This window comes from Lissotriton helveticus, chromosome 1_2, assembly GCF_964261635.1.
Source record: "Lissotriton helveticus chromosome 1_2, aLisHel1.1, whole genome shotgun sequence".
In the NCBI taxonomy this organism is placed as follows: Eukaryota; Metazoa; Chordata; class Amphibia; order Caudata; family Salamandridae; genus Lissotriton; species Lissotriton helveticus.
Window position 1 is genome coordinate 349,055,603 of NC_136058.1, and position 25,259 is coordinate 349,080,861.

Sequence of the window (25,259 nt, forward strand, 5' to 3'; positions counted from 1 at the left end):
AAGAGTTTATCGCAGGGAGGTATGGTTGCAGGGAGGTATGGTTAACTAATCGGACCATAAGAGTTTATTACAGATAGGTATGGTTCACTAATCGGACCATAAGAGTTTATTGCAGGGAGGTATGGTTCACTAATTGGACCAAAAGAGTTTATTGCAGGGAGGTATGGTTGCAGGGAGGTATGGTTCACTAATTGGACCATAAGAGTTTATTGCAGGGAGGTATGGTTCACTAATTGGACCATAAGAGTTTATTGCAGGGAGGTATGTTTGCAGGGACGTATGGTTCACTTGTTGGACCATAAGAGTTTATTGCAGGGAGGTATGGTTCACTAATCTGACCATAAGAGTTTATTGCAGGGAGGTATGGTTCACTAATTGGAACGTAAGAGTTTATTGCAGGGAGGTATGGTTGCAGGGAGGTATGGTTCTCTAATTGGACCATAAGAGTTTATTGCAGGGAGGTATGGTTGCAGGGAGGTATGGTTCACTAATTGGACCATGAGAGTTTATTGCAGGGAGGTATGGTTGCAGGGAGGTATGGTTCTCTAATTGGACCATAAGAGTTTATTGCAGGGAGGTATGGTTGCAGGGAGGTATGGTTCACTAATTGGACCATAAGAGTTTATTGCAGGGAGGTGTGATTGTTCTCCCTTCTTTGCTCCATTCTCTAGGACCTGCCATACACAAGTATTTGCAGAGCCCAGGGAGTCAGATCTATCTCAAACTGTTCATGATAAACTGGAATTCTTTCCAGGTTTCTCAAGGTGGCTCTAGTCCTACCTCGATTGTGAGTCCCTTTGGGCACACTGCTGTGATAGTGTCTGATCCACTTCCAGAAGCATGTTGCTCAAAAGTCCGCTCTTGCCAGTATAGTCTTAGTATAAATTCTCCATGCAGTATGCAGGAATAAGCGAATTCTATTTTAATGTAATCTGGACACAACATCACCGGAGAGAGACGATCCAGTCATTGGCCCCGATGGACCCCTCGCCAGAGTCAAACACACTCCCACGGATTGTAGACAGCAGAAGGATTCCACGGAGTGTGTTGCATATAGATACTAACAAGATGCCTCAGATTTGCTGAGGTGACCTTACTCTTCTCCTGTCCAACATACAGGGTCTTGATGTTCTCTTTGGGGACAAAACACGTGGTCGATAGTTCGTTGAGAATGCACACTTGGCGGTCGTGTTTGAATAGAACCAGTGCCCATATCGCTATGAAGATATATCGTAAGAGCCACATTACGGCTGGGCACGAGAGTGGTTGGTGAAAACATATTTCTCTAGACACTAAAGAGGTGGACTTTAAACCTCAGAGTGTATTTTGGATTCCGTGTCATAATTCGCCGCAAGATATTGGAATTGTTCTCGCTACGTGATTTAGTGTATACCCATGAAAAGGAATGAATTCGATTCCATGATCTTACTGACAGTTTATGATATTGGATGCCCTGAAGAAGTTCTGGTTCCAGAACGAAACGCGTTGGCTGTGACTGTTTAAAATATAGAGAAGAACACACACCCTGAAAGAAGGAATTGCATTATTTGGATCTACTTTTGATATTTATGCATATTGATGTAATTATACACTGAGGTGGTGCAACTTTAATGCAAGTTTTACGATACTAGTTTACCCTGGGTCAGGGTGGTGCTCTTGGGCAGTGAGCATTGTTAATTGTTTGCACACAAAAAACAAAAAAAAATTACTGTACTGATTTATTGGCAAATATCTTTCTGCGTTTTGGGTGCCTGGTGAAGAGTTGGTCCACAGTCCGGTTCTGTGCAATTAACTTTGTCGATAGTTGTCAATATTCATTTGCGATACTCAGCGCCTTGAGACCCTCACGGGTGAGTAGCGCCCTTTACAAACCCCTGATTGATTGATTGATTGATACTGGTGATAGCTTGATCTGTGCATCTGCCACCGGACATTTACTGCTGATGTGCTGAACTCATGTCACTAAGTCCATGCATGAACCAATCAGCAGAAAAATGATTCAGAAAATTGATTGTCCACCCCCGAGATCTGTGTGGAGTCTGCAAACCCTTGTCCTCCTAGGTGAGGACATTAACTATCATTGAGTTGAATGATACGATCACCTGTTTTCATCACAGTTAGACGTTGGAGAGATTCTGCGTGACACACTAAAGAAAAAGAAATAGCAGTTCATTGACAAACATGCATTAATGGAAGCTTTGGTTCAGCAATGAGCTCATTTATTAACCAATTTTATTAGAAAAACGTTTCCAATTTCACAGAAAAAATCAAGTTGAAGATAAATTACGCTTTTGATACAACCCCCCCCAAAAAATTCCAAGATATGATTAGTTTATAATCATAGCCCCCATGCCATGCTCATGAACTCTCATAGCTACAGCGATTACATCATTGATTAGATACTATACCATAAAAACATAAGCATTACCCTACAGTCATGTTTTCATTTTAAACCAGGCCAAAACGATACCATTTTAAAGAAGAGGCACAGTTTGCGTATTCAACGTTGGCATGGCACAGAGTGCCTTCGTGCCCAGTATGTGCCGCAAGCAGGGCACGCCTGCAGTCTTTCTTGTGGAACTTTGCCAATGACAACGCAATGTACAGACTTTATACAGAGCCCAATCTATGACCATTTAACACAGCGTTCTGTCTGGGCAAATATATTGTGGTAACATTTAGTACAAAGTCAAAGGGAATTAAATACATAATTCTCTAAAAATTACTTTTATACTGAAAGTCAAGACTGAGCCATAACTGCAACTCTGTCATACAATATATTGGAGGAAAACTCTAGTATTGTAACGTTTTAACTTTAAACTTTGATGGATATCCACGAACACACACTTTTATAAATAAATAAATAAATAGTAAGCAAAGTTCACAAGAGATGATTGCAGTTTATAACAACAGGCCATATACAGTAACTTGTTGACAGGGCAACTTGAAACCAGAAAACATCCTTTCTGAAACCTTCTTGAGTTTTACTATTTCATCCATCGGCTCTTTCAAAAAAGACCACCAATTGTTATTGTTTGTCTTTGTTTCGAGCAGCCATTGGGTTCCAAAGGTGCTGTGAGGTGACACCCCTGACCCCCCAGCCAATAGACAGAGGCCACTGGATGTGTGAGGTGACATCACTACATCACTAGTAGTTTGCATATCACAGTCCAAGGTGGTGCTATCACTATTAGTCTGTATATCGTACCTAGTCCGAGGTGTGACATCACAACCTGCTCTGTCTTAGATCTTGTTTCTGGTGTTGGAATCTTTGGGGGGGAAGGCAGTCATTTGTCACCTAATTGCCTTGACCACATGTTTCATAATTTCCTCTGCTCACACTTTTTTTTCCTGTCCTCTAGTGTGTCAGTAATGGGACCTCGAGTTAAAAGTTCTGTCGCTAAATGGACCAAGATAGCGAAAGCCAAGAAAGGAGATGGGAAAGCGAAGCCCTCCGAACCCGAAGGCAAGCCACCAAAACCTGCTGCTACCAGGGTGAGAGGCCTAGAGCTTGTGAGAAGCAGGAGTTTCCTAGACTTGTATATATGTATTTGTTTTAGAAAGCCTTGGATTTTCACCTTACAGCTCATATACAGTGGTGGACCGCAGACGATGTAGTTCTGGAAATACTTTACTTTTTGTAAAAGATAGAACATCTGTCCTTTTACAAATCGTACCTTAGTGTGACAACACCTCACTCAAACTCAACTTCCCAACAGTTCTAAAACAATCATGGATCAGACGTAAACTCAAATGAGTACATTGTGACTTTTGCAAAAAAATATTTCTCTTATTTCTTTATACCATATTAGGACAAGGCTAGTCCCTCATTTTGACTCTTGCATTGTCAGGCCAGTTGTATGCATCTGTGACCACAAAATGAACTATGTGATCATTGCCACAAGCAAAGTTGAACAGACCAGGCTTACTCTCCAGCAGCTGTGCATGACAGAACATCTGTCCAGACAGCGCCATTAATGCAATATCATTGTGTGCTAATATTTTTTTTACGTTGTAAGATTTATTTTTACATTGGCTTAAATTCCTTGTTAACGTCTTGAAATCTTATGTTATCCAATCCAAAAATTCTTTATTTCGGTCTAAAAGACCATAAAAGATACATAATGTATACATATAACAACAATTAGAAAAAGAATTACAAATATAAAAACACATGTACATTAAATGAGTAACGCATCATTCCAGGAACGATGAGGGAAAAAGTGAACATTTCTTGATCAGGAATAAAATAGACATAAATTGATAAAAGCACAGTCCATGAATAAAACGACAAGTTCATTGATTAGGGTTATGTCCATTTAACAATTTTTTCCTGATGAGCCACATAGCCATAATGAATTTCGCCACAGCAAAAACTACATGAGGCAGAGTACTGGTTCTTAAAACTCTGTAGGCATCTATATAGCTCCTGAAACCCAAATTCCTGCAAAGAGGGACCAACCAGTATTTCCTTGGTCTATAATATGCAGGACAAAAGAAAAAAAGATGGGTTTCTTCCTCATCGTGAGAGTTACAACCTGGACAGGATTTATCTTCCCTCTGAAGCCATTTGGAGGTAAAAGTTTTGATCGGTAAAGTGCCAAGCCTCCACTGTATAAACAGCTTCCTGGCCAGGATAGGGTAAATAATATCCATAAAATCCTCAAACTCATAAGAATTTTTGGATTGCAGGAAACGTTCAGTTAGGGTGCCGTTATTGGTCGAGGTCAAAAGTAGATCGAGGCTTTTTTCCTTATAAATTTGTACAAGTCGTTTCCGGGATAGGCTTGGACAGCCTACTGCTGGGGCTTCCCAGAGTTCGGACAGATTTAAACGGTACAGTTCCTTCTTAACAAAGGCCAGCCAGGGAATTCTATCTCGTTGATTCAGGGCCAATACGTGGGTGAGATCACTCCTGTAATGTTCAAGCTCGCTGGTGGACCAAAGCCTGTGCCAGAATCGTACTGGCTTAGACTCCAGCTCAGCAGCGATAGAGGGTAAACCCACGTCCAATCTCAGGGGAATCAGGGGTGTGCCACGGGGGAGAGCCAATAGGCGTCTGAGAAAGATGTTTTCTACACTGGCGAGATCCAGGCCTGCTCTGTACCCCCAAAGCTCGCTGCCGTACATTGCAGCCGCCTTGGCTTGCGTTTTGTACAGCTCCAGTGCCGGACTTATAGGTTTGTAGGTCGAAGTATTTGCAACCTTCAGGATTGCACCAGATAGTTGGGTCAGCTTTAGCCGAGATTTCACTATCTGGGGATCCCAAGATAAATTCTCGTGCAGAGTCACCCCCAGATATTGAAAGGTAGTGACCCTTTCTAAGCTAGCTGTACCCAGAGTGGGATTTGGTCTTCTCTTTGGTGAGGGATTAAAAATCATGAATTTGGTCTTCTCTGTATTGATCTCTAGACCATGTTGTCTACAGAAAAGACCAAATCCATCCAGAATCCTCTGGATCCCCATTGGGCTTTTGGAAAGCAGGAGGGTGTCATCAGCAAACATGATAGCTGGCACCCTCCTGCCTGCCAGAGAAGGGGCGTCATTATCTTTTACTTCATCAAGGTGAGATATAACACTGTTCACGAAGAGGCAGAACAGGGTGGGCGCCAGGACGCAACCCTGCCTTACCCCCCTGAGAACAGGAAACCTTGAGGAAAGCGCTCCATCCCTCCCACACCTAACCTGCGCATAGTTGCCATCGTGCAGCCTGATTATGACATGCAGCAGCTCAGTTGGTACGCCGAGCTCCTTTAGGACCTCCCATAGTTTTTTCCGTGGGACCAAGTCAAAGGCTGACCGCAGATCCACGAACACCATGTACAGTCTCCCGCCCTCGATCCTCACCGTTTTCCAGTATAGGAGGATGAGGCGGAAGATCTGGTCCATGGTGGACGTGTTTTTTCTGAAGCCAGCCTGGAGGGGACTAAGAATTTCATTGGCCTCCATCCAATCAAGGAGCTGGTCCAGGATGAGACGAGAGAAGAGTTTTTGGGGAACGTCTATGAGACTGATCGGCCTGTAGTTGGCTGGGAGCAGAGGAGAGCCCCTTTTGTAAATTGGCACGATCTCTGCTCCCAGCCAAGTACAGGGGATTTCCATACCCCCCAAGATTGCATTAAATAGAATGAGGAGGTAGGGGCCCCAAATTTCAGGATATTGTCTGAAAAGGTCACCGGGCAACCTATCCAAACCCGGGGCCTTCCCCATTGCCTATCTCTCTACTGCACCCACTACCTCACCAAGGGTAAATTCCAACCCAGGTACAGGGATGATTGTATCATCGGGAGCCACTTCACAGGCAGGCAATACGGTGTCCTGGTAGAGTTTGCCGAAGTGGGCCTCCCAAACAGATGGTGCAATATTTGGCTCCACGGCAGCTTTGACCTCTCCGGTGCCAATATTCACCAAAGACCAGAATCTTTTGAGTCCCTGGTTGCTAATGCAGAGGAGAGATCCTGCCAGTGATTCCAATCCCACTCCCTTTTAGCCAACACAATGGCATCCCTATGATCCCGTCTGAGTTTGGCGATCGTACCCTTATCTGACCCTGCCTTGATATTAACAATTAATTCTTCCTTGTCTTTTCGACAAGATGAGTTGTACCAAACTGAGGTGCGTGTCTTTTTACGCCGTGGGGCTGCCACAGGATGGAAAACCTCTGCTAGGGAACCCACTAAATTTGCATGTATCTTTCCCAGTTTGGAGTTAAAGTCTGTGGACCCAGACTGATTAATTAATTCATCTAATTCCACAAACTTCGGGAGTGCAATATCAAATATTTTCCTTATGTTTTCTTCAGTACTGACTATTTTCCCCCATTTTACCCTGCGCCTATTGGAACTAAGGGCCAGATTTCCCGGGTCATCCCTATGATTGGTAGATAGCGAGTCAGCAGAAGGTGCTGGGTGTTTCAGGTCTAATAAAAGAGCGTTATGATCGCTATCAGTTCTAGGGGATACCCTAAAATCCTGGACCCTGGACCATGAGCCAATGTCGACAAAAATATAGTCCAACCTGGATTCTTGACCCTGCCTATTGAAGGTGCACGAAGAGGGACAGTCTGACGGAGTACGGCCGTTGCAAGCCCTCAATGCATAGTTTAGGGTTAAGGACATAATTTGCACAACAAGTGGGGACCAAGATTTGGGGTGAGGGGATGAACATGGTGGAACACCCCAGAAATCATCTTCGGTGGTAAGGGCATCCTCCCTTAGGCCTTCCAGGGGTTCGAAGTGGCAATTGAAATCTCCGCCCAACACGATTTTATGGTCGTTGGGCAGTGAGTCCAGAAAGGACGCAAGATCTTCTAAGGTAGGCGATTCCTTGGTTGCGCTAACTGGACGGGAGTATACATTTATAATTGCCAGTTTTGCTGCATTAGGCCACACAAGAAGTACACACTGGATGTCTTCAGAGAACGTTGGAACGCTCTCCGCAGTACAACCAGTGTGACTCGCTACCCAAATCGCCAAGCCCCCCGAGGGTCTCCCCTTTCCACTCCATTTAGCCTGAGTCTCAAAAACAGCAAAGCCCGCACTACTCACTGGTTCCCTGGCCCATGTCTCCTGGAATAGACAAATATCACTGGTACTAATTAAAAGTTCCCAGTCTGCTGTGAGTATTTTGTTTGCAATACCTGCCACATTCCAGGAGAGAACTTTTAGAATTTCGGTGGGCAATTTGGGAGTACACCCTTCAGTTATTTTAGGAGTAGTGCCCGTTGGTGGAAATGCGGGGGGCCGGTCTTGCATTCCCGGGGTGGATTTAACAAGAGATGTTACATTAGGGGCGCAAAGTGCTTCAAATGGATTCAGGGATACACTATCTGCAGTGACCCTAAGGCTGGGGGATTTCAAACCACCGCCCTGGTGTAGTTCCGAATGTCTATTCGAAAAGTCAGACCCTTCAGTTCCCGTCTCCTGCCCCACAGGTTCATTGTCATTGACTTGGTAAGATTGTGAGGGAGGACCCCCTCGAAGTCAATCTACTTCATCAAGGCAATTAAACCTGTTGGGATGTACATAGTTTGTGTTGGCAAAATGGGTGTTATACCTAGGCCTGTATCTAGACCCATCCACTGCAAAGCCCACCTTTGTCCATCCTTCGTCCCTTCTCATAGATGACTTACTGGTGTTAGGATAAAAATATGAGAGAGGGACGAGTTCGATTGATGTATTGGCGGTGTTACCAAACCAGTTACAGATGTAAGAATCAACCTGGGGATTCTTAAAACTAACAATTACACAGTCCCCCACACTTTTCTTGGTGGTATAGCCAACCCACGTAACCCTTCTGACCATAAGGACTTCTCCTTTTAGGCTGGATGGAAGGGGCCTTTGTATATTAAGCCAGCTGATTACCTTATTTCGTAGGGATTCGAAAGACTCTGCTACCCCACTAGCCAGTTCAGGTACCCCCATCAGTATAACGGTGTAGCCCGCTGCCTCAGGGGGCAAGTTCACTGCCCTACGCTGTATTTTGGGACTAGGCCGGTGGGAAGAGCTACTAGTTGGCGTGTTTGGTGGAATCCCCTGTGTAGATGGATTAGCAAGAAGTGGTTGTTTCGACCTCCTAGGTGGGGGAACCGGAGGCAATAGCCTGGGCAATGGTACTGGTGCAGTTTGCGGCACCAAAGTTGTACTGTGAGTGCTGATTTCCCCATGAGAAGTTGTGGAAGATTGGGGAACCTGAATCGTGGTGACTGGGGGGGGATGTAGATTCCCAGCTCCCCCTGTGGATAGCCCTTCTGTACTTGCTCCTGTCACAGACCGGCCTAGACTACCCACACTGAAACTCTCAATTGCAGCTAATCTCGACTCTATTGAGTCCAACTTTATAAAAATAGGACCCATCAGAGCACTAAAAGCAGCAGTGAGTGAAGCAATAATGGGATCTGTGGCATTGGGGCTAGCCCCACCAAAAATAAATGGCTGAGAAAATGCCGCAGTGGATACAGAAGAGGGATCACATAGCAATGCCCTCTCCCTCCCCAAACCTAGAGTGTCTTGTGTGCCCAATTGTTCGCCAATAGTCAGTGGAACAGAATCAGTCTTGGCCCTTTTAGCACCTTTGGGATATCTCAGTCTTTTCCTTTTCATTACACGATCCTCTATTAGGACCGTGTTCTCCGGCGAGATGTCAACCACGCCCTGTTCCCCTGGAAATATTGACTCTGCAGCAGGAGAGGGGTCCACATCGCTAATAATGCGTGATGTGTCTCTTTCTCTTGGCAGAGATGCCGGTGTCCTCAACTGTTGGAGTACAGACTCTATTGTTTGGTCTATGCTGTCCAGTAGGGAAAGGTGGGTAGCATCAGGCAAGAGCGGTGTGCTGGTAGACATTGAAGGGCCAGGCTATGTTAGACACGAGTTTTCCACACCCTCCTCATTAGTTTTGTCTACCAAAGTGATACCCTTTGTGGTCACTAGGTTGGCCTTACGTAAAAATTTGTCCATAGTTCCAGAAACCACAGTGGCAGACTTACTTCTGGTTTCTCTGCTCGCCATAGTGATGAGTCTGCGTAAAATGGCCTCGGGATGAGGGCGTAAGAGGTATGGCCCGGTCCGGTCTCTAGCGACCTCTAACGGCCCGCCCTTTGCCCGGGCTTAGCCCGGCGCTAGCCCGCGCGCGTCCCGCGTGACGCGTTGGGCTGCCTTGTTCTTATGGCCAATGTTCCTTCGGAGTACCCAGGAGGGGGGCGGGGTCAAGGAGGGAAGAGTCTCACAGGTGCGGCCAAACAAGCAAGCCGCTGCCGCTCCTGGGACTCGCAGTCCCACTCTTCCTGCCGCCGCCGTCCACACAGCCCACCTCAGCTTCCAGGCGAAGGGAAAAGACAAACCCAGCAGTCCAGCAGTCCAGGTCACGATAAGGCAGCCTCGAGCAGCTCCCGCGAAGCGGGGGCCGCGAGGCGTAGGTATTAAAGCTCCCGGGAGGGGGGCGGGGTCAAGGAGGGAAGAGTCTCACAGGTGCGGCCAAACAAGCAAGCCGCTGCCGCTCCTGGGACTCGCAGTCCCACTCTTCCTGCCGCCGCCGTCCACACAGCCCACCTCAGCTTCCAGGCGAAGGGAAAAGACAAACCCAGCAGTCCAGCAGTCCAGGTCACGATAAGGCAGCCTCGAGCGGCATGTTATCAATAACTGGTGGTGGAGCACAGAGGTCCGTGGTCAATGGGGAGGGCGGCACAACCTATGCATGGGTTGTGCGAGCAAAACAGCAGTCTCTGACTTCTTTACAGGTAATTTAAATAAAATAATAGCAATTTGTGAATGTGTGAAAGCACATTCCAGTAAACGTCATTTCGACATGCGTTGAATGATTATGCTGGAAAAACTCTGGGGAGCAGTTGAATTTCCCCTCCACCCTGTGAGTGCCCAGGCATGAGCACTGAGTTAAGACAAGTCTGTGAAGTGAGTGAGTCTGCTTCATCCAGAGACTTGGGTCCCAAAAATGTAATATATTAAATTACCTTAATGGTAAAACACTGAGTCAAGTCTAGAATTATTTGGACACTCCCTCAATTAACATTTATCATGGCTCTTAACCAGGTGGAATGCCTTTGGAGCAGTTGCATAGGCAGGTTGTTTATTGTTTTGATGTAAACTACACAGTTGTTACTTTATTTGTTGGTACATGTAGCATCTTTGTTATTTCATGCCTTAGCATGTTTTTGTGTTGCCTTCGCTTCAGCTGCTCAATTGTTTTTACCCATAATTTCTTTTCTTACACTTGAGACGGTGAAAGGTCCGATTCCATCCAGCAATGACGTAAACGCACCGGAAAGGCCAAGAGGTGGAAAAAGCAAGAGTGGCAGCAAACGCCCAAGAGCTGAAGCAGGTGATGAGCAACAGGTACAAAGTGGAGGCAAAGGGACATGTGTGATGTGCTGGCCAGAAGCTAAAGTGGGGTTACGGTGGCGTAATTGTGGAAAAGTGACCCCGAAACACAGATGTGTTTCTAATCTTTTGATTTAGGTTCTGAGTAATTAAACTCCTCATCCACCTGGCTGCTCAGCTGTTCCATCACTTTCCAGTTTCCATCTGACTAACCCAACCCTTACGCGCCACATTCCATTTGGTATCCCAGATACTACGCATCTTACCCCTTTACAATTCAGAACTAAACCAATCTCTTTGAGCTTTGATCTTGGCAGAACACAGTTCAATTGCTAAAAGTAAAAATGAAAAGGAAGGTAGGAAAGAGTTTACTCTAAAACAGTTCAATTGCATCAGATGAAGGAGATAGTGGGGAAGAGGTTATTCTGAAATGGTTCAATAGCACACTGAAAATATATATTTACTAAGCTTGAATTACCCCCACAAATATATTGTCACAGTTTCAATAGCTACACAGAAAACAACATGTGATTATCCTACATCTCATAATCTTTCGGATGTCATGGCGGGCTCACTCTTCTGCTGCTGCTGCTTTGTGGTTTGTTGTTGCTTTGTGGTTCCCTTCCACCTAAAGAGTTGTAAATTCTTTATGAATTCTCTTCATCTTCCTTTTCTCTTTGATTTCCTTTGTACCACAACCACCCCTTGTAAAATTCCAAACCAGATTATCACTGAGATTAACTGCATTCTTAAATAATTTCACCACTTTTTGTGGGATTCCCATACTTTTTACCAACCCTGTGTGGGTAGTTTCACTCCGACCCAAGCTCCTACATCGGCTATTGTTCGCTTTACCGAATTTCTACCCTGGTTTGAATTTCCTCCCTCCAGTATTTAGCCTCGTTTGGCTATCTGTATGGCTTATTTGAGTACCCTATTGAAGCTCTCTACCACCCTATTGGATGTGTGGGTATATAGTGCGCATTTCTTCTGCCGTATACCTCTATGTGCAAGAAACTCCTCCTTCTCATGAGAGACTAACTGTACACTGTTGTCTGTCAACATGGAGTCTAGGATGCCTTCCCTAGCAATAATTTCGAAGAGAAATTTTAGCAAGTTTTACCTCTACTTCCGGGGTGATCCTAATCTCAGGCCCCCTTGAGTATAGGTCCATTAATACTAAAAAAAAAATGTCCACCGTTGTTGGTCACAGAATATCTAATGCCACCTGTTCCCAAGGCTTCTCCGGTAGCTCGTGTATTGTTATGGGCTGCATCCTTGTTTTGAACCCTTTATCACTATTCTTACAGTCCAAACATTGTCTGATCGCTCGCTCCACCTGGGTATCTAAGCCTGGCCACCAAAAATGTAACCTCATCCTTTCCTTCATTTTGCTAATACCCAGGTACCCTTAGTGTGCTAATTCCATCACCTTACTCTTCAGCACCACAGCAGGAATCGGTTTTGACCCTCTACACACCAAACCATTGTGAACTGACAAATCATTTCTCACTTCCCAGTCTCCCTTGTATGATGGGTCTAACTTTTTACATTCAGTCTGTCCTTCTTTAATGAGTTTGCTCACACATACTAACTCCTCATCCCTTGCCATATGTTCTTTCCATTCATTCTCACTCACCATACCATTTATTTCCTTCTGTTGATCTTCCAAATCCTCAGACATTATTCTGCCTGTAACAACTTCAATAGACAGTCAGCTACTCTTTTCAACCCCTGGGATATACTCCACCGCACAATTAAAATCATGCAGAGAATAACCCATTTGCAGATCTGGCTAGATACCACATCCAATCCTTTCTTCTCAAAAAGTTCTTGGAAGGGTTTATGATCTGTTCTAATCAGGAACTCTGTTACCCATAACACATTTATTAATGGCCCAAAATATGCATAAGGCCTCTCTTTCAATCGCTTGATAGCGATTCTCAGATCCCTTCAAACTCCTGGACACAAACATCATGGTAAGATCCTCACTCCCTTCACCCTGCTTTTACACCGCTTCTAGACCCTTAGTCATGGTGTCTGTTATCAGTACTGACCTTTCCTGCATATTGAAACTACCTCAGGACAAGGCACTCGACAATGCCTCCTTGAGATCCTTCAGTTCTTTATCACACCTTGTTGACCACTCATATCTCACCCCTTTATTCAATACCTACCTCATATTATAAGCGCTTGCTGCAAAATGGGATATACATTTGTGGTAATACTCTGCCAGCCCCAAAAACTTGACCAAATCTTCCTTTTTCCTAGGAATGGCTACATTTCTGATGGTGCCTACTAAATCCTTGTTGGGATAAACACCTCCTCTGATTGGTTTATGTCCCAAAATTATTACTTTACATCCAAGTCTACATTGCCTCTCTTTCAGTTCGAGACCTCTATGCTTAAATGTTTTGAGTATCATCCTTATACGTTGATCAAGTTCTTCCTGGGTGCTACTATAGACAAACACATCGACTTGATACATTTTCACACCCACCAGCCCTTCCAGCAGGCTCTCCATTGCCGGTTGAAAATCAGAAGCTGCTGAAATCAAACTAGGGCATCCTAGTAATTCTAAACACCCCAAAGAGTGTAGTGAAAGCCGTTAAATCTTTAGATTGTTCTGCTAGCTCAATCTGGTATGCTGCCTGAAGATCTAAGGTGGAGAATATTTTGGCCCCATTAAGTTGTGTAAGCATGTCCATGATATTGGGTGAAGGGAATCTGTCTACCACTACTTCCCTTTTCAACCCCCACAGGTCCATGCAAAGCCTCTGCTTACCCGAATACGTTTGTGCTAACACCACTGGAGCCACCCACTCTGACACTTCCACTTCCAGCAGTGAAGACTTACTGGAACTCCTGGGCAGGGTTAAATCTGGTTCACAACACATTCTTAAGGAAGTGTTTACTGTAAACCCTGCACCCGCCCTCTGTCTTCTGAATGAATCACTGAAGCAGGGCCATGTTCCTAGAGCCTTTAAAAAAGCTGCCAAGATACCCTTCTGGAAAAAACAGGGCCCTACTCAACTACCGTCCCATATCTCTGCTTCCCTGACTCACTAAGATATTGGAATCCCATGTAGCGAAATGCTTATCCTCATTCATTGAACAGTCTCAGTTCCTTGACCCCCACCAAGCAGGATTTCATCCATTTCACTTTTCGGAGATGGTCATTCTATTGGTATTGGATGAATTAAGAAAGGAAGCTGACCGGGGCACCCCATAGGCCCTGATGCTGCTAGATCTTTCCGCGGCATTCAACACGGTCGACCATGCAATTTTGGTAGACTGGGTCAGAGACGCAGGACTCCAGGGTCCAGCCCTCGACTGGGTCATATCCTTTCTGGAAGTTCAGTCTCAATCTGTTTATCTGTCTCACTTTATTGCTCCTGAGGTTAAGTCCAACTGTGGAGTGCCACATGGATCGATACTATCCCAGCACTTGTTTAATCTATATCTGCTCCCTTTGATCCGATCCTTAGGGAGCGTAAGGTCAACACATTTAACTATGCAGTTGACCTACAACATCTATTCACTATCAATAACACACCCGAGTCCATCCCTGACTTTCAGGCTAACTTGCTGTACGTCAGTAACTGGATGAATAGCAACCATTTAAAGCTAAATCCAGACAAAACTGAACTGCTTTTCACTGGCGGCATTCAAAATCCCTGGAGCTCACACTTTTGACCTACAGAGCTGGGCTCTCCTCCAGTTCCATCCCCTTCTACGAAGAGCCTCGGGGTCACACGCAACAATGACTTGTCAATGAAGTCCTAGATTGGAAAGTGGTCTCAACCGGATTCTTCCTGTTGTGGGGGATTAGGAAAATCAGTAGATTCCTTACTAAAGAAGCAGTGGTGCAGGTTGTCCTAGCCATATAGACTACGCAAATTCCCTGTACCTCTGGTTACCAGCGTATCTAGTCAGGAAACTGCAGCTGGTGCAGAACCAGGGTGCCAGAGTGATCTTCCATCAACCAAGATGGCAACATGCCACCCCTCTTATGCGGCAGCTACACTGGCTCCCAATACCACAACGCTATGCTTTTAATATTGGGTGCCTTATCTTTAAATCTCTACAGGATGTGGGTCCCAAAATTTGTCTCCAACCTCATTATGAGACATGTACCCATGCGCAATCTGAGATCTGCCCACATGAGCTTACTGGTCATCCCCCCCTATAAACGGAAGAGACTAGATGGCAGCAGGTTCACAGTGCTGGCGCCCCACTTCTGGAATGTCCGCCCCTATGAAATCAGATCCTGCATAGACCTACCTGTATTCAGGAGACTGCTCAAAACATGGCTCTTTGTTCAGGCATATAAATAGACCTACCAGAGCTCAGCTACTCCTATACTAGTGCCAAGAAACCAATTGGTGTATGTGCGCTTAAATAAATAATTTAACATAACATATCTTCTTTAATTATCCCTTCTGTTTTTTCAATCTATTCAGCTCATCCTTCATGGGTTGTCTCATAGTAAGCGGAACACCCATCACCTAATCTCATGCGTTTACTGTGTGATACATCCCAACCAATCACAAAACACTTCAGGGAATTCTTTTTATCAACAGCTACTTGATTGTCCCTTGTCATTTTCTTGTCCTACCCTCACTGTGCACAAGTTATCTGGGCTCCCCCCACATGTCTCATCTGCAAGTTCTGATTTCTTTTCTTCTTTAACAAAATTGGAGGGGATCCAAGATTATTTCTAGATCTGCTTGTTTTTGCCAACTGATTATACTGTCTCTTCTACAGGACATATATATTTCCCCTGCTGTTATCCTTCCTTTGTATTCAAGTTCTCCCTCAAAATACCTACCAACTTAATTGGTTGACTACCATACGCCAATGGCCTAATGTCCATATAACTAGACTCTACTAGCAAGATTCTCAATGTAAAATTCTTCGGGGATCAAAGTAATTTTTTCCCCTGAGTCAAACAACCTCTTCACTTCATAACCACTTATGTGTACCATATCTTCTGGGCCACCATTCCTCCCACTTGCAGATCATCATACCCATATTCATCAGGGTCACCATTATCGGTCAACCTTTTTGCTTTCTTACTCCTATTTTTATGCCTACAAAATTTTGCGTAATTGCCTTTAACTCCAAATGACTTACACACTACCCCTAACGCAGGACAGTTTTTGTCATTAGCCATGTGACCAGCCACTCCAAACTTGAAGCATTTTTCCCGTTAACTTTTTCTTCAAGGAACTCTCATTCTTGGGTTTCGCAACACTGTGTACCTGTCCTCTTGCTGTGTGAGTACTTTCCTTATGGTTCTCTTTCTTAATTGAAAATATTTTTTTCTACTTGATCCCCTTTAAACTTGGTTCACAGGGGAAGGGCTATATTCTGCATGTTCTTCACTAATTACCGTAAGTGCATTATACTGCTACAATCTTAAAAGCTACAGAACAAAGTGGGAATAAGGATACACTTACTAAATATCTCCTTATAAATGTAACAGCAGTGCTATTAAATACATGTTCCCATAGCCTTAAGGGTTACCGTACAGGAAGAGTTTCATAAAGCTTTCTGATGTATACACTACTTAGTTACTATAACCTGACTTTAAAACAAAAATCCTCCTTCTAACTTGTGCCCAACAAGACACCCAAATACTCTGGTATCCGATGAGATACCTGAATGCAGGCAAAGCCTCAATCAATAAAGGTCTTCCATTCTATATAAGCCCCCTTTATGTGTTTTACAACAAGAATTGTTGACCTATGGACACCCTCGTTTCTTTGGTTCAACTGACTCAGCCACTCAACCTCTCTGTCACTAAGCTTCCTCCATTGTATTGCAGCCTTTATCTGTCAGTTAGCGTCCTATGCTATTCCTTGTAGATTGGGGCTAAATAACCTTTGACCAATAGGAAGTTCAGAAACACACTTGTCCTTAACCAATAGGAACATGGGAAATACTTCCTTCTGAACTGCACATGCACCTCACAAGGTTGTTGCTGTAATTGCCAACTGAATTAAATAGGAAGACCCAGAGCTGAAAATAATTCGGTCATCTGTTCCGAAACAGGGAGTACTGTGGCATCCAGCGTCGATCTAGAAACCTGAACAGGGGGAACAACCATTGTTTACGAGTTTTATCAGTCTTGGTGGGAAATATCAAAAAGTGATTTATAGTCTTTTTCCCACCAGAGCTTTCTCCACTCTTAGCTAGTGAAGCTCACAGAAAAGAGGAGTGGTCGAAGCATGTTTTGGCAGCCTGTGAATCAGAACCAGACTATTCTAGAGAGGAGTTCATATTTGATGAAACGTATCAGCCATGTGCAGATGGTGATATTTTTTGTATCAAGATGCCAGTGTTCTTGATACCTCTCCAGACATTGGCCTAGCTTCTCCTAATCCTGCTAAAGCCACTAAAGAGACCGCATCTTTTGAGACAGTCATCAGGAGGACGGCAGACACTTGATTTTGTCCTGTCTACTCAGGAGGTTTAGACAACTCTGCTTAAGAGACAAGGCGACACAGGCCTGCTACTGGAGAGTCTGATTTTGTGATTGCAACATCCTACCCCTGAGAACCTTGTTGTACAGGCTTCTACGAACTGTACAAACCAAAATGCCTTCTCAACTTCTTCTGTGCCCAGACCACAGCAAATGCCTCATGCTCAATTGCACTCCACCACTGTTCCTGTGAAAGTACTTCCTACTGATGAAGGCTACGGGTTGGTCTAGGCTCTCCTCATTAATCTCTGATAGAACAGCCCCCACCTGATAGGGAGTAAAGAAAAATTACGTATTTGCAAAGAAGATATTCTCATTGACCAATCTTGTCCCCAGGTTGGTTACCACATCATGCCTCCTGGGCAGATACTGTCCTGCATTCTGGGGTAAAGTGGTGCATGTCCTGCCGGCGGTTCTTGAGGAAGTACTTGAATTTTTGTAAAGTTTGGTCTCGGGTGGTCAGGATGCTGCAAAATTCTGAATCAAGTCGGGCATGGATACTATCACCAGCCTGGGTAGGGAGGTCGGCACAATCGTGGTACAAAAGGACCATTCCTGGAAGCGCTCCATGGGCTTCTCTACCAATGTCCAACACTCACTTATGGACATGCCTTTTTATGCCTGAGGCTGTTCAGAGCAAAGCGGACTCTGCACTTGAAAGGTTAAGGAGAGTCGGGCCACTACCCACTCTCTGGGCTTATCTCCGTGATCTCGACAGCTCCCCAAAAAACAGCACCCGTTTCGAGGTTTTGGAGAGACAAAGACAGTCTTCAACTCAGCAACAGCAGACCTCTCAATCTTTAGGGGATGCGGTCAGGCACCGTTCAGATTCCCAGAGCCAGTGTTCTACCCAAGTTCTGGACCCCCCTTCCGCAGCTGCTGCAAAACCCTTTTAATTTGGTCTTGGCAACCCACGATCTTCCAGTTGGATGGCGGATCACCTTTCACCTCCCCGGGTGGAGGAGAATCACCTCAAATCAATGGGTGCTCCAGATTGTGCAACGAGGTTGCTCCCTACTGTTTCTTTCCTATCCTGCAGACATGCCACCCACAGTCCAACCCATACACACCGCTGCCCCTACAGCAGCAGCCAGTATCACTGTTTCCTAAGGACATGTCCATCTGATGGCATCTTGTGTAGGGCAACTGTGTGAGAGTTTTGTTGTGTGGTGTTGGGATATTGTCTTGGATATGAAAAGAAGGAAACCAGAAGAAGCAGCATGGGCTTAAAATGCCGGGCATTGTTCTGCGCTGGGAGTTGGCACAATTTGGCTACCTGGGGATCATGGTTGCACACACTGCTCTGCAACAGCTGCGCCTCAAGATGGATTAGTTGAGAGCCTCGGTTGCTTTTTGGAACACACTACTGCTGTCATTGATGGGCTGACTGTCCATCTCCAAGATGGTGCTCCTTCTGCGCTGCTTATATGTCCTTCAGAATTATCCCTGCTAGCCAGGGTGTTCAGGCAGTTGGGCTCGCTCCTTGTTTCCCCGGTCTGGACCCTGACCACGCTGACCAGACAATACAAAGAGGGTGGCCTGGAGGTGCCCGGCTAGAACTGTATTGCAACAACACGCATCTGCAGCACGCTGGCTGGACCCCGGAGACAGCTGGCGGGGACGGTCGAGGCTGGGCAGCTACCAGTGATCTTAGTGAAGGGAGCTAGTCCCCGGACGGCATGTCGTTTGCCAAATTTGCGCTGTCTGCCACACCACAAAGACTGTTCTGACGGCTCTCACCAGTAGATTACAGCTTGTCCAGTCCACGAGCGGGGCATGTGTTTGTTTAATTGTGACGTCTGCCTGTCCAGCTCCCCTCAAATATTGTATGCAATTGCCTATTGTAATGTGGAGTTCTGTTCTGTGCTTTACCCACTGTTTACTGTGATTGTACCTCTCATTACTGCAGTGTTATTATATATATATATATAATTGGAGAAAAAAATGTTTTAAAAACAAGTAAACTCCTTGTAAGATTTCCGACTTCTGTTGGAAGCTGGTGTCCTTATTTCAAAACTGTAAAGTACTGAAATAGTTTTGTTGAACAGAGGAGACATGGTTTAGTGAATGAGTTACCCCTCTGGGGCCTGGAGTACTTGGTTTGAGTCTCAGCTCTGGCTAAGTGTGATTCTTTGGAGCTCTCATAATATCCATGTGCCTAAAATCATACATGTTTGAAATGTAATATAACTGTGTAATTGTAAGAAGTTCCCATTTAATGAACATGTTCTTGTAACATCTCCAAACTACCTCTGCAATGTATGCCCCTTGCTGCTCTCTGGCTAGGTTTGCCGTACAGAAACAAAACAAGCCAATAAAAGGCTTCCACTGTTTTTAGGCTCTTTGAGGTCCTTTAAGTTACATTCATCTGCTTTCTGTAGCAGGCTGCGGTAACCTAAGCCCTTACTTGAGATCGAATAGGCATAACTTACCTGATTACACTAAACTGCCACCCCAGGGCGGGAGCAAGGTTTACGCACTGCAGACATGTAGGCAGGTTAGCTATGGTGTGTTAAGTATTATAGCAATGGAAGTTTAGTCATGATAGGGAGTTTAGGAATGAAAGCTAGGCTAGGTATTGGAGGTAAGTATGGGATCTTTGGAATAGTATGTTAGGTTTTGGAAGGTTAGGTGTACACTGTATGGTAGTTATAGCAGGTAGAAAAGTTGTAAGTAAGGTATTGTAGCTATGCTAGGTTAGCAATGGTAGGTATGGTTTGTAGGTGGGTATATTAGGGTAGGTATAGTTAGTAGGTTAGGTGTGATAGGTTATTTTTAGTCGGCAGGTGTGGAAGGAAGGGTAGCATAGCTGAGGTAGGTATGTTAGGTTAGGCAAAGTAGGTTACATATGGTAGGTGGCCATTGTTTGTCGGTACTCTTGGCAGAAATGTTAGGTATGGCAGGTAAGTAGGTAGCTATGAAAGGTTAAGCATGGTAGGTAGATATAGGAGGTACAGAAGGTATGGTAGCTTATTATTGTAAGTTGGTACTTATGGTGGGCATGTAAGTACAGTGGAAAGATATTGTAGATAGATTTGGCCGTTAATGTAGGTAAATAGATATGAAAGGTTAGTTATCAGTTATAGTATGTATGGCAGATTGATATTGTGTTTTGCATATGGTAGGTAAATATAGTTGGTTAGGTAAGTTATTAGAGGACATAACATTCTGTCTGGTATTTAAAGGTTTGCCCCATTGAAGTATTTTGTAGATTTCTTCATTACACATCATAGCTTTATTAACAAGAAGCACAGAAATATACTCTTATTAACAACGCATACTTGTTTGTTTATAGATGAGGGGTTTCTAAGCCTTACTATTAACCAAGAGAATTATACAATTCAAGACAGAAGAGGATGTTGTGAGTGGTGAACCTAAGACATACAGAGCAAAAGTTTGTATAGTCGTTACTTTTAGCAAAATACCAATAATTTAGTTGCTTTTTAAGTAAGCCCATGGGTCCACACACCCTTATTTGGTGAACAAAAACACTGTAAATCCAACATGTTATCATGACATAAAACTAAACCAACGGATGCGCAAAGGAATATAGCGAATGGCGCTGTGGCTTTATCTTGAGAGGCTTCTGCGGCAAGTAGTAAAGTTATATAACAACAAGCAAAATGGCTTTATACCAACAGACTAAATACACCAAGGAACACAAGCTACAACTCTGTTTCAAGGCTTGTGTCGTGTTGCATCTGCAGTTTAACAAATGGCCAATTGATTTCTGCACCAAAACCTATCTTAACACAAATGGGAAAATGTAACCATCCTAAAAATGGTTGAAGGACAGCCCATGCAAACATTTGCAAACCATCAAAAATCCATTAAAGCCAATTGCAGAAGTGGGCTGACCCAAAACTCACTCTTTCTCTATTCTTCTATGTACTTCTTTTTGATATATTGATGACAAGCTCTTGCTTCATTATCTCAAGCTGTCTCTAGTGAGATCTAAAACTAATACATGAATTCATACATACATTGCCTAATTAAGGCTTTTTGCAGTGATTTGCTGCCATCCAGTGTCGAATGCATGGGATTTTTAACACTAGGAACTTCTGAACATTGAACTGAAAAATTAATTTTGATTTCATGGACCAGTATTTTAGATCTCATTTAGAATGTTAGGAATAAGTATTTTTTATTGGTTCTATGTTCGTCTGATTACGTGACAAAATGTTACTTTTAAAATTGTTGTTTTTTGTGTGTCTAATAAGTTAAAATACAATAGGTAGAGGGCCGCATTATCAGCTCTCTTGTCGACAGTGCCGATTGTTGGTTTGGAGGAATGGGGTCATTCTCCAAATTGGCGAAAGTTGCATGTTGATGCCTGATCTTTTTGACTTGGAGAACGAAGATCTGAAAGTCGAATATGGCTCTCTGATTCTTTACGTCCTGTCCAGTTATATTTCTAGCGCACTTCATGACATAACGTGTATTTGTAAAGCTCAGATTTACCCGTGTGCATCTTGCCGCTGGATAATAGATGTTTATTGTTCTTCACTCAGTAGTACTCATTTTATCGATCTAAGGATGAAAGGCTGAATGGACCCGCGGGAATTGAACCTGTGACCATGAGGTTAAACACAAGCCCCTACAGTGGATGCATTATTCCACATAGCCACCAGACCCAGCTTTGGATCTTTGTATCTGGTAGTACTTGTGTTTTTATGGAGAGCGTTTACATACAGAAGATCTCAAGACAGTCCTGATCCTTCCACTCCTGAAGGGTCTTGTAGACCCTGATGCCCTTGCCATCTACTGGGCCATCGCTTATTTATCCTTTATGGGCAAGAATATTGAGAAAGCTGCAACGGGTTGTATTACTGAACATTGACACCAACAACATTGAGATAGAACGATATCGACCACATCACACCCTCCTTGATGGAGTTCCAGTGCTTTGTTTGTAGACCTGGGCATTGAACTCCACTCCGTTCATGGAGGTTTATGCACTCCGCGAGTGCAAGAAAACCCCGCTTCGCGTAGTGCAGCAGAGTTTTTCCCCGCTTGTACTCACGAACAGTAAGTTCGCGAGCTGCAGTTTGGGTAGAATTTCTACCCGAGCTGCAGAAAGACCAGCACAAACAGCAGTTCGCACAACACTCTGCCACTTGTGGAACTTCGATGAGTTTATTTGTAACTTTGCGAAGTTCCGTGTAGCAAAACTGTGTGAACTACGCAAAGGCTTTTTTGTTTGCCACCCTGCACTAACTTCAAAACGAGATATACTTTCTCTGAAGTAATCACGACCTGCACCACTGCTGACCTGGCTGACGAGCGCACCAACGCTGGTAGCTCTCAGCACAACTGTAGCCAGACAAACATCAGACTTAAGACAAAGCAGTGCAAAAACATGACTACATGCCTTTCCATCTGGTATGGTGGTTTTGTGTGACCTGTCCATTCCCCGGTCAGCTGTGATTTCTGTCTGTACCTTTTGAAACACCTGACTAATCAGAAGCGGTTCAGGAACAGGACATAATCTATTTTTCAGTGGTAGAGATTAGCAGCTTCAGAAGTCTAGAAGCAGGCTGCATACTGGAATGTTTTCTTTTAGTGGGAAACAGCTAATATATGATTCTCAAATATTTTGTGTGTGGACTTAATTAGATCAAGGCTATCTTCAAAGCAACAATGCACTGTACAGTGGAATGGAGTACAAGCAGCAAGGGTGGTAGAGGAAGGTAGAGTAACAGCAGAAGAGAGCTGAGGCGAGGATATAGTGTTGTGTTGTGAATGGTTGGAAATAGAAAGTGTAGGGGAATAGGAAGGAGAGGGCTGGACTGGTAAGATCCTTTTCCTTCAGGATTTACGGACGGAATTCTGGTGTGTGTTCCCTAACTGTGTGGTTCTGTTGCGACGAGGAAGAGGGTCTGGAGCTTTTTCCTGAAGGAGGGATGTTGCCCGCCTTTTTCAACTGGGATCTACTACATTTTGAGAGTACGTGGCCAGGATCCATGACATTGTGTTTCCTTCCTGCAGTTTGTGGATTCCAATACAGCGATGTGGCTACTGGCCTTCTTGTGGGATCCTTCAGGTCTTGGTTAGCTTATTTACCGCAGAATGACTCGCTTATAGATGATGCAGCAGGGCTTGAAGGTGATCTGGGCAGGCAGTGGTAGCCAGTAGATTTCTCTGAGACCAGATTACTCCAACTCGCCTGCGCTCCCTCCTCTCTCAGGGTACGAAGAGCATTCATTGCAAAACACTGTCTTGGTGGGAAGCTGTTTTCAGAGTATTCTGAGAGTTGTTTTTTTTGTCTGTAGAGTTTTATATAGCGCAAACTAGACCCGAGACATCTGATATCGGAGCGCTTTACCTGAGCTCCAGTTGCATTACACAAGGACACGTTCATTTTTGTTAGGCACGGGTAGATTAAGTGATTTGTCCAGAAGCACAGGATGTTCAGCGTCATTGCCGAGACTCAAACCCAGTTCCCCAACTTCGAGGTCGACCACTCTAGCCGCAAGGCTACATCTGCTCTTGTTGTTTGGCTTTTCCCCAGTAACATACCATGTATTTGTATTTGTATTTGTATTTCCGGTTTCTATAGCGCCAACTCACCGGCAGGTCTCAAGGCGCTTTTGACCAAAAAAAACACAACAACATACTCAGCAGGGAGACTAGAGAGGGGCGGGCTTAAACTGAACTCAAAGCCTCTCTGAATAAGATAGTTTTCAGGGACTTCCTAAACCGAAGGATATTTCCTTCTATGCGAAGGGACTCAGGTAGTTTGTTCCAAATCTTGGGGGTCAAGACTGAGAAAGATCTTCCACCTTTTGTAGCAAGTCTATAACGAGGACAGACGAGCAATTGAGAATTGGAAGACCTAAGGCACCGTTCTGGTTTATACAGCTCTAGACGTTTTTTTATATATGACGGAGCTTGTCCGTAAATCGCTTTATGGGCAATACAAAGACTCTTAAATTCAGACCGCTGCCTTATGGGCAGCCAGTGGAGGCTCTGTAACAATGGTGAGGCATGTGAGCGTCTTGGTAGCCTAAAAATGAGCCGAGCCGCATCGTTCAGAGTCACCTGCAGTCTATTAATTAATATTTTTGGAAGGCCCAGATACAGGGCATTGCCGTAGTCTAGCCTGGATATAATGGTCGCAGATACGACCGTACGTAGCATGGATGTGGACAAAAGGGGGGCTAACTTACGTAATTGTCTAATCAGCCCTGTGCAGGCACCAGCTATGGTGGCAATCTGGCTTGCCATTGATAGCTCGCGATCTATTTTAATGCCCAAGCTTTTCACTTTGTCTGCTGGTTTGGGGGTAGGGCCCAGCTCCTGGGGCCAGTACAAGTCGCTCCATGGAGAGCAGGTCGGTGCAACCACTAAGACTTCTGTCTTCTCAGGGTTTATTCTCAGAAGGTTTGAGGACATCCATCCGACAACAAATCTGAGTATATTCTGTGCCTGGGTTTGAGCTTGTGTTGTATTATCTATACTCAGCAGCAGTTGGGTGTCGTCGGCATAATTAAATACACGGCAACCCATCTTTGCCAAGGAGCTGATTAAAGGCTGAAGGTACAGATTAAACAGGAGGGGGGATAAGGCAGAGCCCTGGGGCACCCCACATGTTAGGTTTCCAACCTCTGAAATCTCCTCCCCCAACTGAATCCTCTGTATTCTCCCAGTCAAGAAAGATTTCAGCCAGCAGAATGCTGGCCCCTGAATTCCAAAACTGGACAACCTGTCCAGAAGCAGTGTATGGCTGACAGTACCGAACGCCGCTGACAGGTCTAAAAGTATCAGGGCGCTCGGTTTCTTACTGTCAGCCATCTCTCTCAGCTCATCCAGCACCGAGAGCATCACCAATTCGGTACTGTGGTGTGCTCGGAAACCCGCCTGGAGCTCATGGAGAAGATGGTGAGATTCCAAAAACATAGCCAAAGATTTTAGCACATGTTGCTCCAGGACTTTGG

At 44.6% G+C, this 25,259-nt stretch overlaps 1 protein-coding gene across 4 annotated transcripts in view; it reads left to right on the plus strand.

The window, feature by feature from the left end:
* The window catches only part of CENPQ (centromere protein Q), a 124,195-nt gene that overhangs the window by 14,346 nt on the left and 84,590 nt on the right, over positions 1-25,259 (plus strand). For 2 of the 4 annotated variants that reach the window (XM_078671892.1, XM_078671894.1), the window contains exons 2-3: positions 3,363-3,495; positions 10,734-10,850. In XM_078671892.1, coding sequence (XP_078528018.1) covers positions 3,373-3,495; positions 10,734-10,850 — 240 coding nt within the window. In that variant the 5' untranslated portion in view covers positions 3,363-3,372. Of the gene's footprint in view, positions 1-3,051; positions 3,198-3,362; positions 3,514-10,733; positions 10,851-25,259 lie in introns of all 4 variants that reach the window. The other 2 variants (XM_078671893.1, XM_078671891.1) reach the window with 2 other exon arrangements.